We start from the raw sequence: 25422 nt of genomic DNA, 5'->3' as shown, positions 1-25422 counted from the left end.
ACTAAAACAGCTTTGTGCAGGATATTCACTGTACTTCAATATAAAGTGTGTTTTTTTTACAAAGTTGACATGGTCTTTTTTTTTTTTTCCTTCTGTAATTACTTATCCTCTTAGGGGTCACAGGGGGGCTGGAGCCTATCCCAGCTGACATCGGGCGAGAGGCGGGGTACACCCTGGACAAGTCGCCAGGGCTGACACATAGAAACAGACAACCACTCATGCTCACATTCACACCTACGGCCAATTTAGAGTCACAAATGAACCTGCATGTCTTTGGACTGTGGGAGGAAGCCCACGCTGACACGGGGAGAATATGCAAACTACGCACAAAATGGCTCCCCCACCCCAGGGTTCTAACCCTGTCAGGTCAAATGACTCACTTTTGGACCATGACCCACCAGTTGGGAACCACTGCTTAATTGGTCTTCTGACAGAAAACAATAATTTTGTTATACCATGATGCTGTTAAACAACGATAGTTTCTGAGACGGCTATCGTACCATGAAAATCTCATACCACTGCAACCCTAGTAGGCGTTTTCACAAGGGAACCAGAGGGAAGCTAACTACCATGTCAGCCTACAGACAAATGTCATCCCTGGATGACTTCATACTTTAGTGTAATTTGATTCCTGAAATTCAGTTATGACTTTGGGTTTTGGGGTGTCACCCTGGTGCCACCCCAAGATTCTCAGCAGCCCCATCTGGCCACCCCAAGAAAACTTTCTGGGGGCGCCACTGGTTTTGAACAGTGGACAGCCACCAACTACTCATTTTATCACATAGTTTATTTAGATAATCCCATTATTATTATTATCATTATTATTATTATTATTATTATTATTATTATTATTATTATTATTATTATATTGTTACAACTAATTTTATTACTACTATAAAGTGACACAGATAAATGTGCTTGACAAAAGTTACTCTTGAATTGGACATTTCCCTATGTCAGTATGAGGTGAGGGAGATAAATAAGTTATCCGTTCTCCAGGGGTGGTGGGTTGTGTCTTCAGATGTATTTTTATGATCACATACGTCTGTTATCTCCTCGGAAAGTTTTCCCGGTGCGTCACAGATGTGGCCAACAAACCCTGTTGGGAATGTGGAACGCGGAAATACGAGCTTACGAGAAGCACTTGAAGGCAGCACTTTCGTCTGCATGCGTTGGTTACGACACATTCTTGTCATCCAAATGTAAGAGGACACCGCTTCCTGGTCTGGACTTATAATAATGGACTGATGAGAGGCAGAGAGGAGGTAGAGCTGCTGCAGTCGGTGAGTGCTCGGTGTGATCTGATGTGATTTAGGTTTGTGGAGATAGTGTTAGTATATAAGCTGGTATAATGTGATCGCTTGGTTAGATACGGTGTCCGGGAGGAGGTGATGCTGATTAATACTGACCACTCTCACTGGATCGATACAGCTATTTGTAAGAAGTGTGTTTTTATTTATCAGTGCAACTGTTGGGGGACTGATTCCAGTTAAAATATTTACATGTCAGTGCTTTTACTGGGGAGTTCATGCAGACTGGGTTCAACTGTGATCTGAGTATTTACAGTTTTGTTTCCTTCTTCCTCCTTCAGTTACTCCTTCTTCTTTATTTCCTGATGACTTATTGTAAGACCTGTGTGCAAGGAGAGCTTGGCTTGTTGCAGCTTTACTGGCATACACCTACTTTTGCAAACATCCAGCCTTTTTTTTTTTTTTTTGGATAAAGCACATAAGAGTGACTTTGCCAGTACCAATAACTTTCACATACTTATACTCTTGACTAACTGAGCCACAAAGAGAATTAAACTACTACTACCTGTTAATGTTTGTACTAATATCTACCCATTGATCTGCTGATTACTGTCTCTAATAATGCTTTACTGTATTTTACAGGTCCCAGGGTTTCCTCTAATTCTATAGAAAGTAACTCACATGTACCAATCAATCAATCAATCAATCAATCAATCAACTATTGTTAATTCAGGGAAAACTGACTGAGCAGCAAGCTCTTTTACATCATTGCCCAGAGTTCACATTGAATTGGCTAGAAGGATACAAATATATAATTGCAATAAAGTGATGAAAAAGAGTTCATAAAAACTAATAAGTAGCAGCAATGTCATCAAGAATTATAAACAGCATTTTAAAAAAAAACAGAAGAAAGACAAACAAGTTAAATAATAAAAATAGAGTCTGCAATAAAGGACGGATACATAACAACATTCATAGGAAGTTTCCCAGGAAGAATTATATCACAGGGAACTAGTTATAGAGAAATTGAGACACTGTACAGTTGCCACACTTCCAGTTAATTAGAAGTATCACGCATGCACACATGTAAAAAATTGTCTACAGTTCAGCACGCAATTCAACATATATGGAGAATTGTTGTTGTTGTTGTTTTTTAAATTAATGGAAAGTGGAGTGGAATATATTCTGGTTTTGATTTTTGTTGTTGAGGAAATGTACAAACACTAGCTAATTTAATATCAGAAATACTTCATTGATCCCTGAGGGGAAATTATGATTTGTTACAGTTGCTCCAATGTAAAAAATAGAGAACTGTAAGAAGTAAGAATAAGAGTATGAAATAAAAGTATGTAAATATGAAGCAATAAAATAGAAATGAAATGTGCATTAAAAGAAAAATAGAATGTGCATTATGCTACCATGTTTACCACTAGTACGTAAGATAGTAAGATATAAAAAATTAGAATATTAAAACAAATATATATTGTGACTGTGCTGAGACTGTAAGAGTAAAAATTTAACTACAGTATACACATCAGCCTGAATTTTGTCCTTAAATTCCCTATAATTGGCTCCAAATAACACATGCATGACTGCAAATTTAAAGGGACAGTTCACCCCAAAATCAAAAATACATATTTTTACTCTCACTTGTAGTGCTGCGTATTAATCTAGATTGTTTTGGTGTGAGTTGCAGAGTGTTGGAGATATTAGCTGTAGAGATGTCTGCCTTCTCTCCAGTATAATGGAAATAGATGGCACTCGGCTTATGGTGCTCAAAGCGCCAAAATAATACATTTGAAAAACTCAACATCAGTGTCTCCTTCCAGAAATCATGACCCGGTTACAAAAGATAATCCACAGACTTTGTTGTGAGCAGTTTCATGTAGGAACTATTTTCTTTCTACTGGAGTACACCAGCCAATCACCGTGGTATCACCGTGCAAAGGGAAGCATGCAACTACTTCTAGCTCACTGAGCACCAGTGAGCTGGCTAACGTTACAGTTCAGCTGAGGAGCACAAGCCTCTTGTCCATGAGTAGATGCATGCTTTCTTCGGCGGGGTGATAAAGTTGGCAGGTGTAGTTTGGTAGAAAGAAAATAGTTCCTTCGTGAAACTGCTCACAACCATGGCAATTTTTTTACGCTTTGAGCTCCACAAGCTGAGTGCCATCTGGTTCTATTATAATCGAGAGATGGCAGACATCTCCAACATTACGCAACTCAACCAAAACAATTTAGACTGATTAATAGCACTACAGGTAAGAGGAAGACATATATTTTTGATTTTGGGGTGAACTGTCCCTTTAAGCTCTTTGTTATGATTGTCCTCTCCCAATAGTTTACTTTTCTTGTCCTCCTCTAACATATACTGTTTTGGGGTTCACTCACTAACAGGAATAGAAGAGACATCGTATACAGTCGGAGGAATGTCAGACATAAGCAAATCTGCAGAGGATGGCAGCCCCTTCTCGTCGAAGGTCATCAGAATTGTGTTTATCACCCTGCTGCTGGACCTGCTGGGATTTACACTGATTCTTCCTCTGCTGCCTTCGATTTTGGATCATTATGCACAAACAGAGGTTAGTTTAGTTTCTAAAAGACGATTGAACCAGCCATACTTCCTCATTGAAGTTACATTTGACTGCCTGTAAATAAGGGAAATAATTATCAATATTTTGAATCACCAGATAGGTTTGGAAATTCAAACATAAGCTGCATTACCTTGGCAAGACAGTTGTACATCAGTTTCACCGCAGGAACCAGTGGTTATAGTAGAAAATGATTCTACTGTGGTTGGTGTGTGGTCAGAAGATGTGTAAACTTGGATGCTCTGCTGTACAAAGGAGGCTCTGTGTGAAGAACATGTTCCATATAAACCATAACTAACTCCTGAGTGATTAGATTAGCTGACATGAGCTGTGACTGTGTGTGAGTCTGCGTGCTGACTCATGCTGAATGGACCTCTTCACTAGTGTTTGTGTTGTCTCTGTGTGATGTTGTATTTTCTGTGTTTGGTCTTGTTGGACAGGATGGCGTGTATCAGTCTCTGCAGAGTGTTGTGGACTGGTTCAGGGAGGCTGTGGGGATTCCCATGGAAAAGAAATATAACAGTGTCCTGTTTGGAGGTATGTTGGGCTGATTTCACATTTAGTGTAGCTCTACATTTCCTGATACTATGACCAATGAAAATTTTAAGTATGCAAAGAAGCTGCAGTCATTTGTGTGCCCCTCATCTTGCCTTTCAGGTCTGATCGGGTCGCTGTTTTCTCTGCTGCAGTTCCTGTCGTCACCTATAACCGGGGCTCTGTCAGACCGCCATGGTAGACGACCCTTACTCATTCTTACCACAGTGAGTAACAAAGTTTTTAAACTTTGCAACATAAACCTCAGTATCCTCTCACAATGGAAACCAATAGAGTCATTCACTCTGGACAGTTTGTGCCCCACTTGTGTAAGAAAACCATGCAGCTTCAAACACCAACGCTGATTCATTCTGGTCTAATTGGGTGCCTTGTGTTCCAGTTAGGGCTGATGTCCTCCTATGCAGTCTGGGCCGTTTCCCGGAGCTTCAGCATGTTCCTTTTGTTTCGAGTAATTGGGGGCATTTGTAAGGGCAACGTCAGCCTCTGCACCGCCATTGTGGCCGACTTGCCTTGCCCGAAAGCACGGAACCGAGGAATGGTAGGCACAGACTCTCTTTGGCTGTAACAGGGAATGTTTTGTCAGGATATGGAATCTAAAAACACCATAATGTGGCTGGATGCATGCGCCATCTTATGCTACAAGTTCATGTGTGAAAAAATGCACTGCTAGTTTTCATTTAATCTTTTATCAAAGTTAAAATATTCTGTAAGACCTTCGGGTAAATGTCCTGAATGTTACAATATCTAACTTTAATCTTGTCACCACCAGGCTATGATTGGTGTCGCCTTCTCCTTGGGCTTCACCGTGGGACCTCTGATGGGCGCCTACTTTGCCCTCAGCTCCAAAACAACAGGAAACGTCTTCTACCAAACTCCAGCTCTGCTTGCTTTGGCCTTCAGTGCCGCTGATCTGCTCTTCATTTGGGTCATGCTGCCAGAGACGCTCTCAAAGGATGTCAAGGTTAGTTATGGAAACATTCGCACAGCCAACTGACAAACTGAATCACAGATGTTTTTGTGAAGCATGTGGGTAAGATGAGGTGATTGATGCCACTCTCATGTCTGTATAGTAAATGTGAAGTTATAGCCACCTAGCTTAGCATGAAGACTGAAAACAGCTTGTCCAAAGGTAACAAACTCCGCCCACAAGCAACTCTAAAGCTCACTAATTAACATATTTAATTTCTTAAGTCTGTACAAAAGTGTTTAAAACAACACAATTATGTCGGGTAATGTGCCATACTACTTCTTGGCCAGGGGTGGAAACTTACAAGACTCCAGGAAGTAATTATTAGTAATTAGACGTCTTGTCAGGTCTAAGCTGGGTGGAGCTATGCCAGGAATTACCTGAGGTCACCGAACTATGAGCCAAGAACAATAACAGTGTAGTGTGTGGGCGTGTGCAGACTACACACACTACCCTGTTATTGTTCTTAGCTCATAGAAGAAGTCTTATCAGGTAACGTAAGTGAAAACACCTGTGTGGGGGGATTACAGGCATGTAATATACTATATTTTTATTTATTCTGCTCTAATTTAAATATTTGTTTATATATTTTTAACGTCCTGAGACCCGCAAGGAAATGTTTGAATATTTCATTTTTTTCTTTTTGTTACATAATTTGAGTAATTGAGATGTCAGAATCATATCACAAAGAGTTTTATCTCAGAAATGTTCGTGATAATATCGTATAACATGTCTCTTGTAGTGGACATCAGGTCAGTGTTTTCCACAAAACATACTTTAGTTGAAATAAATGTAATATTAAAGGTTATGTGCATGCTTTTATATGGTTATATATAGTGTTTGTGAGTGAGTGAGTGTGTGTGTGTGTGTGTGTGTGTGTGTGTGTGTGTGTGTGTGAACCAGAGAGAAGTCCTTGAATCTAATCCAAATAATAATAATGATCCAAAATGGGTGCTGGGTGTCAGTAGTCCTCTTTAAGCTCCTCCTCAGCTGATATGTCATCTTCTGAGCATTCAACATCCTGCTCTTCTGCCTGACTCCAATGTTTTTACTGTTTCCTGCAGTAATAATAATAATAAACTTTATTTGTATAGCACTTTTTAAAACACATTTACAAAGTGCTTTATGGGACAAATAAAATAGTATACACTATCAAGATAAAAACAGCAGTAAAACATTGAACACAGACCAAGACCAGATAAATCAGAGTGTGTAGAAAGAAATAGATGAATAATAAAGCTGATAAAAGAAGGATAGAAACTAGACACATGCCAGATTTACTGTTAAAATGTGTTTTAAACAAAGACAATGAGTTTGCCAACGTAAGTATGTAAAAAGATTCAAAATGAGAAGAAGCAGGTCCCGCTGAAGCACAATATAAATATAAATATGATCACTAATCTCCCTTACTGCCATAAAATGTGTTTTGCCATTCCCCTTTTCTTCCTTTTTTTAAAAGACAGACAATGTCTTCTGTTGGTCACGCACCCATGTGTGTTACATCACTAGTAAGCCCAGGATGTGCTTTTCAGGGCACATCAGGACTCAAATAGACTGCATGCATGGTGTTAAAAATGAGGGCCTAAGTGTCATGTCTCCCGTACAGGAAAAATATTTGCCTCAGGTCTCAGGAGGATATATGTGCTATGTGCGTGCAGCGTGAAGGGGCCACAACATTTCAGTGTGCATTAATACCAGTTAGTTTTCCTTATTGGCTTAAAACTTTTTTTGTCTGACAGCATTGTTATTCTGTTTGACAGATACAGATATTATTTCTTGTTTCATTCTAGGCTTCATCTTCAGGATTCGGGGACTCCAGAGACCTTCTGAACCCGCTATCTTTGTTCCATTTTTCAGCTGTTTCTAGGACAAAAGATCCACCTCCAAAAGAAAGTGAGTGCTGCACCTACTGGATTCCTGTGTGAGGCAGTAGCTTGCACCCATTTGACCCATTTATTAGCACGATTGAAGTTTGGCACACTGAGAGATAAAAGGTGGAAATGTCTCAACAGGAATGCAGAAGCTTCAAGCGCTGGGCCTGGTTTATTTCTGCTACCTCTTCCTGTTCTCTGGTCTGGAGTTCACGTTGAGTTTTCTGACTCACCAGCGCTTCCACTTTACAAGGTATGAACTCAGAGATAAAGCTGTGTGCGTCATCAGTTACAGTAAACGCACCTTGTGATTTTTACAAGCATTTTTTTCTCCCGATAGTATGCAGCAGGGAAAGATGTTCTTCTTCATTGGTGTCATTATGGCTTTGATCCAGGGCGGGTACGCTCGCAGAATCAAACCAGGGCAGCATGTCATGGCAGTTCAAGTGGTAGGAGCACCTTCTGTTTACATGACACATAATAAAATACTGCTGCTGCTGAAAAGACACGATGCACCACTGCACACCTGTCTTCTTTATTAATGAACCATGTTTCTGTTTTGTTTTTGTTTTTTTTAGGCAATCATAGCATTGATCCCAGCATTCATTGTCATCGGGCTCTCATGGAATACAACAATGCTTTATGTCGGCTTGGCGTTGTACTCATTTGGTAAGCTCATTTTTTATTTGTATGTTGTTAAGACAGTCAAACCCTTTATTGTTCCCATGAATGTGTGAAATTAGTGAAAATATATTATTGATGATACTGATTCAATAAAATGGCCAGTATAAATTATAATATCAATCCACACTGCAAATTTTGAAGACTTTGCAACTGCACAGTATCAACTGTGGAAAACAGTATCATAGTACAACAAATCATACCATATTTTAGGGGGTTAAGAACCAAGAGGATGAATAACTCCCAGAGCTGAGTCCCTCAGGGTGAAACAAAACTAATCAGAATTTCAGGGGTTTTTTTACATTCACAATTAATAGTGATACATTTGGTGACTTTTTAAAGAGCTTACTGGGGTGGCAGTAGCTCAGTCCATAGGGAAGTGGAGCGTCGCCAGTTCAAGTCCCCATATGAAGCAAGTATTGAGCATGAACTGGTAGCTGGAGAGATGCCAGTTCCCCTCCTGTGCACTGCTGAGGTGCCCTTGAGCAAGGCACTGAACCCCCAACTGCTCAGGGTGTCTGTCCAAGGCAGCTACATTGCTCTGACATCTCTCCATTTAATGCATGTATAGGTCCCATCAGTGCATGTGCGTGTATTTCCGGCCTGTGTGTATATAACAACAGAGTGAAAAAAATTGAATTTCCCCTGAGGGATTAATAAAGTATAGCTTCCTCTTTTTCTTCTATGCAAAATTCAGGGCAAAAATCTTTTAGCCATTGGGATAAACAATGAAATGAAAACAGCCGCTAAGAGGCTGAGTTGGCTCTTAAGTATGGCATATTTAAAGAAACCCATGACGAAGTCCAAAGATGCGTTTTATGATCATTTAAACAAACAACTGAGATAACTAAAGCAAAAAGAGATTACATTAAATACTATGTGATGTGATTACGTGATTGCAGTATCGGTCATCAGAATATATCAGAGCCAAATCTCACCCTCTTTGTCTAAAAGCCGCCACACCAGTGAATGAACAGGTTAAATAATGTGAAACCACATCCACACCTGTGCCAGTTACTACCGGAAGTGACAGTGATCAAATGAACGTGTGCAGCCTAAACAATTAATAAACAATGAGGGTTAAAAACACTCCCACATGCACTAACATGCACACACGGCTGGACTGATTACCACAGCAAAGAACAGAGAAGCTCTGATTACAACACACACAGATGCAGTGTGACTTCATTCTCTGCTCAGGATGCCATTACCCCACTTTATCTTTACATAGCAAATAGTGTTTTTTTTGCTGTATTAATAATCTGAATGTGGCATGCAGAACCTTTAAAAACCAAATCTAATGAGCCCTGCAAAAGTGATATGGTAAAATAATGATCCTTGTGGGGAAAAATGAGCAACCGCAGTAGAAAGTCTGGAAAATTATAATTGTCATTGTCATCACAGAGTAAATTAAAGCAAGATAATATCAACATTTAAAGCAGAGAGCTTGACAGTATAGCTATATTAAATAGTCTAGCTCTCTCCCTTAGGCCTCTGATGTCCTTTGTTAGTATTATGTTATTTGACAGTCAGTTTATTTATACATCCCAACATCACAAATTTGTCGTAGTAGGCTCTACAACCTCTACAGTATACGACATCGTCTGACCTCAGACCCTCAACTCACATGAGGCAAAACTCCCCCTCAAAAAAAAGGAAGAAATCTTTGCAAGAGCCTCTTACGTAAAATGTAGATATTGTGTGGGCACAGACCACAACAGCAATGTAACTGTGTTAACTACTTTATGCTGCCATTTTGTCAGTTATGATGTATCTCCAGAGGTTTTGTGATTGAAGTAGGTCAACCAATAAGACAGCGGGATAATATCCAAAGACAAAATGTACCTAAAACATGAAATTTATCTACATTTAACAGATTTATTTATGTTAAATGCATGTTAACTGTCCTGTGTGTCATTTATTTTTGTTACAGCGGCTGCAATAGTAGTTCCATGTCTGTCAACTCTTGTTTCTGACCACGGTGAGCCTCTTTATTAATTCATATTTATGGAAACTCACAAACCATTTTGATTACGCTATAATGTGCACATTGTTACTGATTATCTGCCGTGGATGTTCCTCCAGGTACAGCCAATCAGAAGGGCACAGTGATGGGGATCCTGCGTAGTTTGGGCGCTCTGGCCAGAGCACTTGGACCAGTCGTGTCATCCTCTGGTAAGGAAGACAGATGGCACCAAATGCTGCTCAGATTTGTAGACAGTTGTAATACCTTATCCTGGACATGGAAACTGGGCATAGTGAAATATTTTACAGACTGATTTTCTGTGTAGAAATAATTTTGCTTGGCAATAATTGCTCTTTGCAGTGTAGTCATTTTAAATCTTGTGTTTTCTTCGCAGTTTACTGGATAGCTGGAGCCCAGATCTGTTTTCTCCTCACCTCAGCCTCTTTCGTTATCCCTCTGGCTCTCCTGAGAACAGCAAGACGGCTAAAGGAGGAGTGAGGGACACAAATACTTGACAGAGACTCTGACTGCAGAGACATTTTACAGTTTAAATGAATGTTATGATGCTGGGAGAACAAGCACTGACGTCTTACTTTGACATGAACAAAAATAATGAGATACAAACTCTCTGCACTGCTCATCGAGGATCATCACATGAAACAAAATAATGCCAGAAGACATTGCACATGCCAAAACAGAGGGACGTGTTGTACAAATGGGAAATGAGTGGATGTAATGCCTTTTAATGTGCACATGTAGACCTGTGCATATCGTGAAATGTATGGATGAGGGTGGGTTACAAATAACGTTTATGCTCATAGATATCATTTTATAATGCAGTATTTTATCAGTCACTCAGATTTTATATTTTACAAAGTAGCTTTTTATTTTAGCTCACTTTAAAAATGTGGATATTCTATTTTCTTGTTATTAAAAAAAAGAATAAACAAGCAAGACAGCATCTGTGTATGGATATGAATTATTTTATGTCATATAGAGACTGTGCAAAAAGGTTATAAAGGTAAGAAATGTAATTGCAGTGGTGGAAATTAAACCAAGCACATTTACTCAGGTACAACTTTGAGGTACTTTTATTTAGTATTTTCATTTGATGCTAGTTTTTACTCCACAACACGTATCTGAATGTGACATGTTTTTGTGCAGATTAGATTTTACATAAAAAAATATGATGTAACTGTAAAATAAGGTCCTTTTTTATAGATGAATCTACCCAACAGTAAATAAATGAGTAAAAAATTTGCTCCACATCAACCACCTACAACATTAAAAATACTGCTTGCATGTTAATGCATATATAAAAGTCCAAATATGCCATTATGCAACACTCTGAAAGAGCTAATTCTGCTTTAAGGATACTTTTTCTTTTGACACCTTGAAAATAATTTTCTGATCATTCTTTTTTTTTTCTTTTACTATGAGTAAAAGTTGGAATGCAACATTTTTATACATACAACATAGTACTCTAAAACTCATGGCTATATTTATTTGGAAATATCCGCCAAGGATGCACAGAAAAAAAACTAAAATACAGGACAAAAGGTGTTCTAACCACTCCACATGACAGGGCCGCTACATTAAGTAACGTAAAACTTCAATTAAAAGCCTAGTCCCAATTAAACTTCTAGTCCCTCTTACCAGCCTTGTGTGGCCACACATATTGACAAAAAAAAAAAACCCGCCTGTCTCTATTAGACGCCTGGTCTCATTGCCAAGCAGTTCATTTTCTTTATAGATGTTCTTAAGATGTTTAAAAGCGGGTTGTCACAACCTCAAATTATGTGTCCATTTCTCACTAACCCTGTAGGTTATTCATATTCATATTTAGTCTGTAAGGGTCCTCAGATCAAAAGAATCCAAACAGTTTTTCATAAAATTAATTCAAATTGTGAGTATTGTTTTTACGGGGTAAAGTGGTGTTGTGTCAGTATACCATAATCTTTGTGTGCCGTAACTCACCCTCTCTCTCTGATGTGCTATCTGTCGGAGCTAGATCAAATAATATATTATAATATATAATCTTAAGCCTAATTTTTGTACATGTAATATTCATACTGTTTTAAACAATTTGATTGTATTTCCCATCTTAGCTGAGCAACAGTTTGATGTGAAAGGAATTAAAGGCCTGTCCCAAATACAGGCCTGTTGATGTCAGTGAGTTAAGCAAATAAAAGTCTGGGCTACTAATTGAAGTTTTACAGTAATCATACAAGCAATAATGTATAGTAGTAGTAGTAGTATAGTAGTAATGATATAGTACTTCAATGGTGCAAATCTACAATAAATCTTATTAGCAAAGTTCCTCCACAGCTTTATGGAACAAGCACAATGAGTTTGAGTCTTGTGCTATCACCACTGGCTGTAGGTTTGACTCAGTGTGTTATCTGAGCTTGTTTTATGCTATTTTAGATAGGCCTGGATGGATGGATGCATAGATAGATAGATAGATAGATAGATAGATAGATAGATAGATACTATTACTTTTTTGGTAATAATTGAGTTATATGTGTTGGTAATGTCATAATAAATGCTCATTAGTTTCTCACTTTCTAATAAATCATCAATAAGCCATCAGCAGTCATTAATAAATCAAGTCTGCAAATGTAAGTGTTAACAGTGTGAACAAGGTCTACATGTAATTCAACCAGTAGTTTAACTGCATTTTGCACTGACTTGCTGGTAGTTCAAATACATTTATACCTGTATAGTTAAATTACTTTTTTGCCTTTTTTTCTGTAGTTAACTGAAACCACAAACAATTTGGGGGCATACAAGGAAAGGATTTGAATTATTATTTACATTATACCATCGTTTACCTACCTTCATTGAACCCCCTTTGACCATAATTAGTTATAAGAATTGGTTTATGCTTTTTATGAACATTAACATTTATTAAGTTGTTGCATGCTATTTTAGAAGTTACCTGGTTAACTGCTTGGTTACTGTATTACTTATATGCTATGGGCAATAAGAATAAACAATATAAGAACATACTAAAATACACTATAAATATACTAAAATACAAATACATCATTATACCACTAACATGTCAGCATAATATTACCGAAAATTTCAATAAAGGCATTTATATTTAGCTGCTGTTGTTTTTAGAGTTGACTGATGACCGCTGTGATCCAGTAGATGTCGCTGTTGCTCTCCTCTCTGCACACACTGTAAACATCAGCTGTTTCTATCAGGCTCAACTACGGCTAACAGCTAGCTGCTAACTGCTATGTTATCAAACAGGCTGCTTAGCCAACACACTGTTGCTATTGGTAGATAAATGTAGCAGCGTTGTGACAGGGAGTCTGACAACACATGGAATATCGAGTGAACATGCGGACATGTGACTGCGTGTAGGAAAACCTGAAGATGGACAAGGTAGTTGTGGGGAAAAAATAACATAACGGTTGTTTTTAGCTAGCTAGCTAGCTAGCCAGCCTGTGATGCTAGCGTGCGCTGATGCGTGTTGCTGCTAACTTTTAGCTGTTGTGAATGTGTGTAGATGGTACTTTAAGCTAACGGCTGTTTTAACCACACAAATAAGCTGTTGTTTATGGCGTTTTGTTCAACATTAAGGTTTGTTAGGTTCCCCAAAAGTAACTTAAACAACGTTGTAAGTTAAAGCTAAGTTAGATGTTAATTTAAGCTAACGGCTAAATAGTTTCATGGTTAAATTAGCGCTTGCAGAATAGTAAAAGTTGAGCTCAACACATGTCGTATGAGTGAATTGTGAGCCTAAAACGTGGATAAAGTGATCAGGTAGTGTTTAAATAAGTGAGTCAATACATGGCTTCATTAGTACTCCAGTCAAAGGTCGTTTTCCAGTAGACTAAATGACAAACAATCTTCACTGTCCCCCAGGAGAGCAAACTGTCATCTGCTGTCCAGTCTCATGACAACAAGCATCCGAGGAGGCAGGGAAAGGAGCCTGCTGAGACACACATGATGATGTTCCCAAATCCTTATGTGTCCGACGAGAGTTTAAGAGGGTAGGGGATGATCACAGATTTTTATTTTGGCTAAAGTAATCAATTATTTCCCTAATGGCCTGGTGTCAAGACACTTACTTGTGTGAATTTCTGAACTTTGTGAAGGAGCCGGTCATCAGGTCTGAGCGCAAAGCAGAGTTCATCAAATGGAGTGACAGCAGGAAGAGGAGATGTGTCAAGGAGTCATGGCTACAGCAACAGCCGTCGTGTTAGAGACACCACTGATGATTTTCTGCAGAGAGACAGGTTTACACGGGATCCGCAAGGAAAGGTTGGCTTCATTTTGAGACACCAGAAAAATGGATAAAACCAACTTTAATCATGCAATCAGTTTCAGTGTTTTCTATCCATCTCCACAGACATCAAAAGGAAGCAGTGGCTCTCTGGTGCAAGGGGGAGTCATGAGCAAAATCTTATGGGATTCACAGAAAAAAGGTAGTCACAGCACATGGTAATGTTAACATTTTCCTGAGTAAACCCCGGCACGTTATCAGCGTGCATCTAATTTCCCTTACTCTTATTCATCAGCTTTTGTGTGTAATTGGACGACAGGTTTTAGAGGTGCCAGATCTGCCCCAAACTCTGCAGGCAAGTCAAAACCAGCACAGGAAGGCTTGATCCCATTTGAAGTGAAGATGACTGATTTCCCAGAGTTGGCTGGTGGTTCCCTGGGCAGAGCTGGTCCTCCTCTTGTTCAGAGGGAGTGCTGGGGTCCAACTCAAACGCAAGGGTCGGCATCTTCCTGGAGGGTGAGGTCACTGAAATATCAGCTGTGATGTTGTGCAGTTTGCAGTGAATGCTTCACTAATGAATTTTGTGCTGCTTTAATTTCCTGTTGAATAGTCTGTCAGCAGAGGATCCCCAACACAGCCTGACCCCCAACAAACTGCCAGTAACGCTAAGTCAGATTCCTCCACTGCTTCACCAGGTAAGTGAAAGTCCATCCAGCTGGCTTTTCAAAGACTTAAAGGCAGTGGCAGTAATTTTTCTAATTATTTATTTTTGTGAATAGGTCAGTCAGTGGTTACTTCCTGGGCTAATGTTGCCTCCCAGCCTCCAAAGAAACCTGTCCCGAAAGAGAAGACAATCAGCAGCAACCACATGCAGGTTAGACAACATGATGGTTTCTCAATAAGGCATTAGAATGCATCAAAATCTCTTAAACCTTAATATGTTTTCTTGCCTGAAAATTGGCTGTTTAGTCTCTTAAAGGTGCCACCCACTTTCATAGATAATAAAATGTAGTTGTTGCGTAAACCTTTCTGGGTTTTCCTGTTTTTCAAACATTGTTTTCTGTCCCTTTGTTGCATCTCCTCAGGCGGAGGAAATGGCAGCTCAGCAAGATGAGGGAGCTCCAGGGAAGAAGAAACGAAAGAAAAAGAAGAAGAAAGCTAAAAGTGCTGGCGAGGATGCAGAAGCTGAGTCAGAGGAGCCAGTACTTTACCAGGAGCCTCCAAAATTTGAGGTTAATAAAAACTGCGTCTTTATTCACATTCAGTGTAAAAGCAAAACCCATTTCTGAGTATTTTAAGTTTAGATTTTTTTTCCTAAGTGTTGAATGGAAGATAATTTTTGTTGCCATTTTATCTCCGCAGGATGAAGAAGAGTTTCCAGGCTTGACTCCTGCTGTGACTGTGACTGACAGATTGATAACAAGCAGCTATGCAGCAAAACTATGCAAACAGGTAAATATTATTATACATGCAGTATGTTATTTCCCCTCCAAGATGTTTGTACATCATAATTATCATACTGTGTCATTTTATACATGGGTGAAAAATACACATGTCAATGTGTGTGGTCAGCAGGGGGTCATTAAGATTAATTAGACAGTATGTAATTTGCAAATCTATGTTGCTGCATTTTTTTTCCAGGAAAACCAAAGAGAAGGTGTGCAGCATCAGTCTGCCGACCAAACCAAGGACAGATCAACTGCTGCAAAATCTCAGCCTGCAGAGGCAGCGAAAATAGGACAGGTTTGTATGTCTCTTATGCATTCTAAATGGCTGTCTTTGGATATTATCCTGGAGAGACTGAGAGGAGATTGTTTGTGGTGTCATGATTTCTAGAAAGCTGAAAAGGTGTCTGGGAAGAAGAGCAAAGCTCCTGTTCAGCTGGACATCGGAAACATGTTGGCTGCCCTGGAAAAGAAGCAATCTCAAAAAGCCAAGCAGGACGCCAAGCCAGTCATTCTCTCAGGTGCGTATGGTTGGCGTCATGACCTCAGATCCCTCTTTTTTTTTGATGAAGATTATATACAATTATATTTTGGCTGATTACACCTGTATTCTTTGAACAACGTTTATTGATCCACATCTGTTAGCGCAGGATATATAAACCTTCCCCAGAATAAGAATAAATGATTTCTTTGTAGTTGGTGGAGGACTACCTGTTGTCCAGAAGCAGCCATTAGTCCAGAAGAAGCCTCCCTGGCAGCAGGATAAAATTGCTCACAACCCCCTGGACTCCACCAGCCCTTTGGTGAAGAAAGGCAAGCAGAGAGAGGTACCCAAAGCCAAGAAACCCACTCCTCTCAAGAAGGTAAGTCCACCGACCTAACTCTGGAACAAACAGAGATGTATTGCGTTTTGTAAGGTTTATTGTTTTGTTGTTTTATTTGCTTTGTTGGTTTATTTCTCTTTGATCCTGAGGTCATTCTGAAAGAAAGGGAGGAGAGGAAACAGAGACGTCTGCTGGAGGAGAGAGGGCTGCTGCCTGAAGATGAGTTCAAACCTGCAGCTGATGATGCAGAAGAAGAAGAAGAGCAGTGTGACACAAATACTGCAGGTCAGAGCAAGCATGTGAAATGAATTGAGTCCTACTGTAAGTATGGAAGGAAGCTAATATTTGATCAGTTTGGTTTTTTACTTCTGTAGCCCCAGATGAGGTTGGAAGTCCCACAGAGGAACTTGATGAGTCAGAATTTAATGGCACAAACGAGATCGTGAAAGAGGGAGATGAGGAGGCAGACAAAGACGAGAACATAGAGCAAGAAACCACCTCGCCTGTGCCCTGCCCAGCCAGTCGACCCAAAATCCACAGCAGAAAGTTTAGAGAGTAAGACTCTAAACTGTACACCCTGCCACAAGTTGTACTCTTTGTTGGTTGTTTGTCAAGAAATAAGAAAACACTTAATTTAACAGAATTTAATCACTGTTTTTCTGATATTTTTTGTTGATTAGAAACATACAGTACAGGCCAAAAGTTTGGACACACCTTCTCATTCAATGCGTTTTCTTTATTTTCATGACTATTTACATTGTAGATTCTCACTGAAGGCATCAAAACTATGAATGAACACATGTGGAGTTATGTACTTAACAAAAAAAGGTGAAATAACTGAAAACATGTTTTATATTCTAGTTTCTTCAAAATAGCCACCCTTTGCTCTGATTACTGCTTTGCACACTCTTGGCATTCTCTCCATGAGCTTCAAGAGGTAGTCACCTGAAAGGGTTTCCACTTCACAGGTGTGCCTTATCAGGGTTAATTAGTGGAATTTCTTGCTTTATCAATGGGGTTGGGGCCATCAGTTGTGTTGTGCAGAAGTCAGGTTAATACACAGCCGACAGCCCTATTGGACAACTGTTAAAATTCATATTATGGCAAGAACCAATCAGCTAACTAAAGAAAAACGAGTGGCCATCATTACTTTAAGAAATGAAGGTCAGTCAGTCCAGAAAATTGCAAAAACTTTAAATGTGTCCCCAAGTGGAGTCGCAAAAACCATCAAGCGCTACAACGAAACTGGCACACATGAGGACCGACCCAGGAAAGGAAGACCAAGAGTCACCTCTGCTTCTGAGGATAAGTTCATCCGAGTCACCAGCCTCAGAAATCGCAAGTTAACAGCAGCTCAGATCAGAGACCAGATGAATGCCACACAGAGTTCTAGCAGCAGACCCATCTCTAGAACAACTGTTAAGAGGAGACTGCACCAATCAGGCCTTCATGGTCAAATAGCTGCTAGGAAACCACTGCTAAGGAGAGGCAACAAGCAGAAGAGATTTGTTTGGGCCAAGAAACACAAGGAATGGACATTAGACCAGTGGAAATCTGTGCTTTGGTCTGATGAGTCCAAATTTGAGATCTTTGGTTCCAACCGCCGTGTCTTTGTGAGACGCAGAAAAGGTGAACGGATGGATTCCACATGCCTGGTTCCCACTGTGAAGCATGGAGGAGGAGGTGTGATGGTGTGGGGGTGTTTTGCTGGTGACACTGTTGGGGATTTATTCAAAATTGAAGGCACACTGAACCAGCATGGCTACCACAGCATCCTGCAGCGACATGCCATCCCATCCGGTTTGCGTTTAGTTGGACGATCATTTATTTTTCAACAGGACAATGACTCCAAACACACCTCCAGGCTGTGTAAGGGCTATTTGACCAAGAAGGAGAGTGATGGAGTGCTGCGGCAGATGACCTGGCCTCCACAGTCACCGGACCTGAACCCAATCGAGATGGTTTGGGGTGAGCTGGACCGCAGAGTGAAGGCAAAGGGGCCAACAAGTGCTAAACACCTCTGGGAACTCCTTCAAGACTGTTGGAAAACCATTTCAGGTGACTACCTCTTGAAGCTCATGGAGAGAATGCCAAGAGTGTGCAAAGCAGTAATCAGAGCAAAGGGTGGCTATTTTGAAGAAACTGGAATATAAAACATGTTTTCAGTTATTCCACCTTTTTTTGTTAAGTACATAACTCCACATGTGTTCATTCATAGTTTTGATGCCTTCAGTGAGAATCTACAATGTAAATAGTCATGAAAATAAAGAAAACGCATTGAATGAGAAGGTGTGTCCAAACTTTTGGCCTGTACTGTATATATTGTTGTACATGTCAGCTATTGCAGCCAGATGCTGAGCAAAGATGTGGACGAGTGTGTGAAGGCTCTGCTGAAGGAGCTGGTCCGTTTTCAGGACCGCCTGTATCAGAAGGACCCCATGAAGGCGCGCATGAAAAGACGCATTGTGATGGGGCTCAGAGAGGTCCTGAAGCACCTCAAACTCAGGAAGGTCAAGTGTGTCGTCATCTCACCCAACTGTGAACGCATCCAGTCCAAAGGTACGACTGTGTCCATGTGAGTGCTTCGCTCTGTGTGTGTGTGTGTGACATTAGTGATATTAGTAAGTTTTCAGGAAGTTATTTTGTGGATTATTGTCAGCATTTTGGCTTAATTAGTGCTGATTTGTACTGTAAAAGAAAAATCTATTCCATTCTATCTAGTCCTTGTTCTTGGGAGATATGTCCAATGTGGGTACAGTTGAGTTTAATTATGACAAACTTTAGTTCTAGTGTTCCTGTTTTATTTTGTTTTTCTAGTATATAGTATAGGGACTAGTTTTAGAATATACTACATATACTCAAAGGTCCAAGCATCATTTTTTCATACATACCTCCATTATAGAAGAGGTACCCTAGTTTGTCCAACAGAAGTCTTTTGCAGTCCATAATGTAAATCAGACTTTGATCCTTTGTTTGTTTTGTTGTTGTTTTCTACAAAGCAACACAGCTTTTGATATAGTTAATTTCAGTTTTACTTATGAGGAGAGTTGACTGAGACCGTGTCTACATGAAGCCAGCTGAATCTGAAAATTAGGGCTGCAACTAGGGATTACTTTCAGTGTTGATTAATCTGCTGTAAGTTTTTTATTCTGAAATGTTAAAAAAGTTGTCACAATATGTCAATTTCTTACAAGCCAAGGTGATGCCCTCAAATCTCTGAGTAGCTGTTTCAACGAGTGACATGTATGAAAAAGAAACATTTGACTGCTCTGAAATAGCAAATATGTTTTTGCTTAACAAATGACTGAAACAATTGATTATCACAACATCATTGCTGATTAAGTTTCTGCCAATCCACTTACTGTGTCAGCTCTCCCGAAAATGCGTTTTTCATTGTCAGGTTGTTTTTGTGAAGATTCACATCCACACAGAGGCACCAACACATACAGCTAGATCTTTTCATCTCCCTGCTTCTGACAACAACAACAAAAAAACAGCAGCACTCGATTAGTCATCACAGTGTGGGCTGGATGTGACAGAAAGTTGCCGTCTTATTTTCGGACAAAGCCAGCATTTTCAGATTTAGCTATCCCAGATAGAATTTTAGAACAGGACCATTTTTGGTGTGAAAATGGCAGCCACATTGTATGAATGTAGGATTTGCAGCAGTCCAGGTTCAGTAGCAGCAGTTATAGGTAGGTGGTTGGGTAAAAATACACCGACCGCTCTCAAAATTGTGTTAATTTATTTATAGAAAACTGTCTTCTTTTACAGGAGGCCTGGATGAGGCTCTATACACCATCATCGACACATGTCGTGAGCAGGGGGTGCCGTTCGTGTTTGCCCTCTCCAGGAAAGCTTTGGGTCGCTGTCTCAACAAGGCAGTGCCAGTCAGCCTGGTGGGCATCTTCAACTATGATGGCGCACAGGTCAGGTTTATGATCAACAATACATACTAATCACCAACAAGACAGTTGTTCCTGACATGAGCTCAAGTGTTATTACAAAAAGCATGTCAGTAAAAATATCACAGACAAGCTGAGAGGTCTCCTTTTGTACCTGCAGGACTTCTATCATAAGATGATCGAGTTGTCTTCTGAGGCCAGGAGAGCTTATGAGGAGATGGTGTCGAGCCTGGAGCAGACAGGCCCGGCGGAGGCAGAGGAGGAGGGGAACACTGAGGAGGAGCTGCAGATCAGTAGCCTGGCTGAGGAGGCTCATCCCGAACCTGACGCTACACAGCCAGAGGAACCAGAGTACAGTAAGTTACTGCCCTGACCCATATGAACTGCACTGATGAAGTTAAACCAAGTGAAAGCTGTAATACAGTAACATATTTCACCATTGAAAGTTAAATAAAAATCAAATAAATATCTTCCTGTATTTCTTCTTCTAGTTAAAATTTGGAAGCAAATGTTGGAGAAGGATTACAACCACAAATTTCTGAACTTTGAGGAGCAGCTGAGCTCCATGCGCTTGGACAGTGAATGTACTGAAAACACTGATGAAGATGAGAAGAGTTGACAGTGGTGAATCCCTTTGTGCCTAAAAACAATGTTAACCCACTCGTGCTGAAACTAGGATGGACTTGATCCCACATGCAGAAAAAGAGCAATGGAAGGTGCTCTGCTGCAGCGGTTCTTAACCTGGGGGTTTTGGCAGGAGATAATCTTGTTGCTAATGTTTGAAATGAATTATGAATTCATTTATTTTCTTTTTGAAAAAAGTCATATTTTTGTGTTTGAGTTTAAGATAATTGGGCAGAGCTGTGTGCTTTAAGACTGTATGTGGGTTACAATCTGGAGAGGTTTAATCACTGACTCATTAGGACCAAATCACTCACTTGAAGAAATCCCACAATATAAACTTTCAATCATGATGTCTGTGAACATGAGTAGAGGATGTGTAGGGGGTTTATGTACTGAATGTGTGTAGATTAGAATAACAGCAGTGATATGAAATTATCAGGAGTGACGTCTGCCCTGGAGCCATTATGTTGCTTTTTTTTCTTGTAATCAGTTCTGTTCAGGTCAAAGTATGTTACCAGCATTTTTGTCTTTTCATTGACACAGACATTAGAGAGATGTCAGGAAATGCAGGGAAAGAAAAGGTGAATCACAACTTCCCAGCCAAACTCAACCTACAGGCATTGCAGTTACATGGTCAGTGTCTTAATATGGGCTCAAATGAGATCCAGTATGGTTTTAAGCTTGTGAAATGATGGTTGTTATCACCCTTTTTAAAACTGGGGAAACTCTGCGTGAGAAATTCAAGTTTGTGAACGTAGAAAACATTTTATTTTATTGTGTTTTTGAGAAACTCAAAGCTTCCACATTGCATGACACTGTAGTTACAATCTGTACAGAAACACCATGCTTTAGGCTGTTAAAGCAAGGCCAAACATTTGTACCCTTTAACTTAAGGCTGTGCCCCAATTCCATACCGATTGCAAACAGCATATACTTTATATTATTTTTATTTTCTTGCTGTTCGCATACAAGAAAACAACACACTAAATTTATACAAACAGGAAATTATACAATACTTGTGCCATTGTTCACAGTGCAACTTTAAAAATGCCATTACTGACTTTAAGATGTCCTATGTGCATTTCATTGGGTTTTGGGGCGATAGTGTACATCAACATGGATTCGTTACTTTAGTGTTGCACATAGTTTGGGAAGTTTGAGTGCTGAGTTTCTCACAGAGTTTGCTTTTGAATCTATATTGAGATGTAAACCAAGTATTTTTCCTAAGTGTTGATGTGACCTTACTGTTGATATAATTCGTGCACAGATGTATTTACACATTCTCAAGAGATTTTTCTACAACTACAGATCTTGCCGACATATTCACGTTTTTGCTTGCTTACAAAGAGTGATATACAAGCACAGACTTCAGAATTATTTCTGAGCATAATTTCACGAACACAAAATCTTATCGACTCTTATTTGAGCCCACTGTCTTAAACCCTCCTAGGACACCATGGCAAGCCTAGGTTCAGTTTAGAGTTAAAAAATGGAGATACACCCATGGTGAGGAAATTAAACTATGAAATAGCATAATGATATAACAGGAGAAATTATGGTATCTAAAGTGCTAGGTGTCAATCATGCGTTAAAAGAGCCAATAAAGGACAAAATTTGAAATGGGCAAAATAAATGACCAGAACTGAGATTGTAAAGCAGAGAAGACATTTGATTGTGACTATTAAGACTCGAGAAATTGCTCATATAAACATTTCAGTTGTGGAACAGTGATGTTATCAGATGTGTGGTGAATCTTATTGTTACTGGGAGTTGGAATGGGATGGGTTCATGCAAGGTCAACCAGATCACATGCTGAAATCTTTCTGAGTTATGTCTTGGTACTATTTTACTGGAAGGAGGAGGAGACGGTTGTTAGGAAGTTGATGATGTGTTTTGACACGTTCAACAGGATTAACAGCAATAATTATTTACTGCTATGACAAATTTAAGTGTATCTTCACAGTCTTGCATTTCATGTGACTTACAGCAAAAGTTTGACATTTGGGGAAATGTACTCGTTTGCTTTCTGGTGGAGAGTTACTACAGCTAGCAAGTGTTTAGCTTCGCTTAGCTTAGTATCAAGACTGAAAATGAGCACAGCTTACATGCACCTCTAAAGCTCTCATATCTCATTTGTTTTGGAAAAAAAAAACAACTATTTGCCTGTTTGTGGGAGGTTTATGTGTGAGACTACTCCTTGGCACTCAGGAGTTGCCAAGCATTGCTGTTAAAAGTTACTGTATGCGGCCAAGAAATAGTCCCAATTAAAGTACTCCCACTAAAATGGCAAATTCTCACAAACAAACAAGATGTAACATGTCAATTTGTGAGCTTAAGACTGATTGTCAGGCTGTCTGTTTCTCCCTGTTTCCAATTATTGTGCTAAGCTAACCTAACCAGTTACCAGCTCTAGTTTACATTTATCAAACAGAAATGTGATAGATATTAAATTTATCATCTGTTCTCCCCTAGAAAGTGAATAAGCATAATTCCCTAATTGTCTTCAGATTTGTTTAAATGCTCCGTAAAGTGGTTTTTCTTTTTTATAAATCCTTAAATATAAACTGAATCTAAGAGGGAGTATACACAAATTTCCTAATGGAGATATAAACTATTTTTTAAGCATTAATAAGCAGATGGTTCAGTTGTTGGAAATTAAAATCAGAGGACAGTTTGGGGTTGATTTTTTTTTTTCTTTAAGCTAAATAAATGTTAAGTCTAATTTACGTAAAAAGGACAAATGCAGTGTTTACTATAAGTGAGTGTGGATCATTAGTAAATGAGAGAAGTGGGCCAAATATGCTTCCCTGAGGCATCCCAGCATCACAGAATCAGACTTGTTGCAGTGAGACAACACTGGAAACGCGTGTGAGAGGGAATAATGTGTTGTGTTGGAGTATAGAAAGCTTAGCTTACCGTTATCTAAAACAGTGTTTCCCAACTGGTGGGTTGCGGTCCAAAGGTGGATCACAGGCCTATTCTGAATGCAAACATGTCAAGTTTATAAAAATATATATATATACAGTACAGGCCAAAAGTTTGGACACACCTTCTCATTCAATGCGTTTTCTTTATTTTCATGACTATTTACATTGTAGATTCTCACTGAAGGCATCAAAACTATGAATGAACACATGTGGAGTTATGTACTTAACAAAAAAAGGTGAAATAACTGAAAACATGTTTTATATTCTAGTTTCTTCAAAATAGCCACCCTTTGCTCTGATTACTGCTTTGCACACTCTTGGCATTCTCTCCATGAGCTTCAAGAGGTAGTCACCTGAAATGGTTTTCCAACAGTCTTGAAGGAGTTCCCAGAGGTGTTTAGCACTTGTTGGCTCCTTTGCCTTCACTCTGTGGTCCAGCTCACCCCAAACCATCTCGATTGGGTTCAGGTCCGGTGACTGTGGAGGCCAGGTCATCTGCCGCAGCACTCCATCACTCTCCTTCTTGGTCAAATAGCCCTTACACAGCCTGGAGGTGTGTTTGGGGTCATTGTCCTGTTGAAAAATAAATGATCGTCCAACTAAACGCAAACCGGATGGGATGGCATGTCGCTGCAGGATGCTGTGGTAGCCATGCTGGTTCAGTGTGCCTTCAATTTTGAATAAATCCCCAACAGTGTCACCAGCAAAACACCCCCACACCATCACACCTCCTCCTCCATGCTTCACAGTGGGAACCAGGCATGTGGAATCCATCCGTTCACCTTTTCTGCGTCTCACAAAGACACGGCGGTTGGAACCAAAGATCTCAAATTTGGACTCATCAGACCAAAGCACAGATTTCCACTGGTCTAATGTCCATTCCTTGTGTTTCTTGGCCCAAACAAATCTCTTCTGCTTGTTGCCTCTCCTTAGCAGTGGTTTCCTAGCAGCTATTTGACCATGAAGGCCTGATTGGCGCAGTCTCCTCTTAACAGTTGTTCTAGAGATGGGTCTGCTGCTAGAACTCTGTGTGGCATTCATCTGGTCTCTGATCTGAGCTGCTGTTAACTTGCGATTTCTGAGGCTGGTGACTCGGATGAACTTATCCTCAGAAGCAGAGGTGACTCTTGGTCTTCCTTTCCTGGGTCGGTCCTCATGTGTGCCAGTTTCATTGTAGCGCTTGATGGTTTTTGCGACTCCACTTTGGGACACATTTAAAGTTTTTGCAATTTTCTGGACTGACTGACCTTCATTTCTTAAAGTAATGATGACCACTCGTTTTTCTTTAGTTAGCTGATTGGTTCTTGCCATAATATGAATTTTAACAGTTGTCCAATAGGGCTGTCGGCTGTGTATTAACCTGACTTCTGCACAACACAACTGATGGTCCCAACCCCATTGATAAAGCAAGAAATTCCACTAATTAACCCTGATAAGGCACACCTGTGAAGTGGAAACCATTTCAGGTGACTACCTCTTGAAGCTCATGGAGAGAATGCCAAGAGTGTGCAAAGCAGTAATCAGAGCAAAGGGTGGCTATTTTGAAGAAACTAGAATATAAAACATGTTTTCA

At 39.8% G+C, this 25422-nt stretch overlaps 2 protein-coding genes across 4 annotated transcripts; both read left to right on the top strand.

The window, feature by feature from the left end:
- The first annotated feature begins 1156 nt into the window (after positions 1–1156).
- Positions 1157–10842, top strand: slc75a1 (solute carrier family 75 member 1). Of its 2 annotated transcripts, none has more exons than XM_033619713.2 (13): positions 1157–1283; positions 3648–3832; positions 4282–4378; positions 4499–4602; positions 4776–4934; positions 5166–5357; positions 7154–7256; positions 7376–7487; positions 7575–7683; positions 7813–7903; positions 9849–9896; positions 10001–10090; positions 10276–10842. In XM_033619713.2, exons 2-13 carry the CDS (start codon positions 3680–3682, stop codon positions 10377–10379), a joined length of 1362 nt encoding a protein of 453 aa, XP_033475604.1. In that variant the 5' UTR covers positions 1157–1283; positions 3648–3679; the 3' UTR covers positions 10380–10842. The 2 variants fall into 2 exon arrangements, with proteins under 2 accessions (XP_033475604.1, XP_033475605.1); XM_033619714.2 differs by lacking the exon at positions 1157–1283 and adding an exon at positions 1312–1437.
- Positions 10843–13107: 2265 nt separating this feature from the next.
- LOC117252659 (selenocysteine insertion sequence-binding protein 2-like) lies at positions 13108–22658 on the top strand. 2 transcript variants are annotated; one of them, XM_033619712.2, is made up of 18 exons: positions 13108–13280; positions 13764–13891; positions 13997–14162; positions 14251–14326; positions 14444–14640; positions 14735–14819; positions 14904–14998; positions 15210–15356; positions 15487–15576; positions 15766–15867; positions 15961–16090; positions 16266–16432; positions 16543–16678; positions 16768–16948; positions 18732–18952; positions 20168–20322; positions 20459–20654; positions 20790–22658. In XM_033619712.2, exons 1-18 carry the CDS (start codon positions 13272–13274, stop codon positions 20915–20917), a joined length of 2409 nt encoding a protein of 802 aa, XP_033475603.2. In that variant the 5' UTR covers positions 13108–13271; the 3' UTR covers positions 20918–22658. The 2 variants fall into 2 exon arrangements, with proteins under 2 accessions (XP_033475603.2, XP_078026711.1); XM_078170585.1 differs by having other exon boundaries at positions 14420–14640.
- Positions 22659–25422: the final 2764 nt, after the last annotated feature.

Source organism: Epinephelus lanceolatus, chromosome 9 (assembly GCF_041903045.1).
Source record: "Epinephelus lanceolatus isolate andai-2023 chromosome 9, ASM4190304v1, whole genome shotgun sequence".
Lineage (NCBI taxonomy): Eukaryota > Metazoa > Chordata > Actinopteri > Perciformes > Serranidae > Epinephelus > Epinephelus lanceolatus.
Note: the sequence above shows the minus strand (reverse complement) of the source record. Positions and strands in the feature narration are given on the sequence as shown.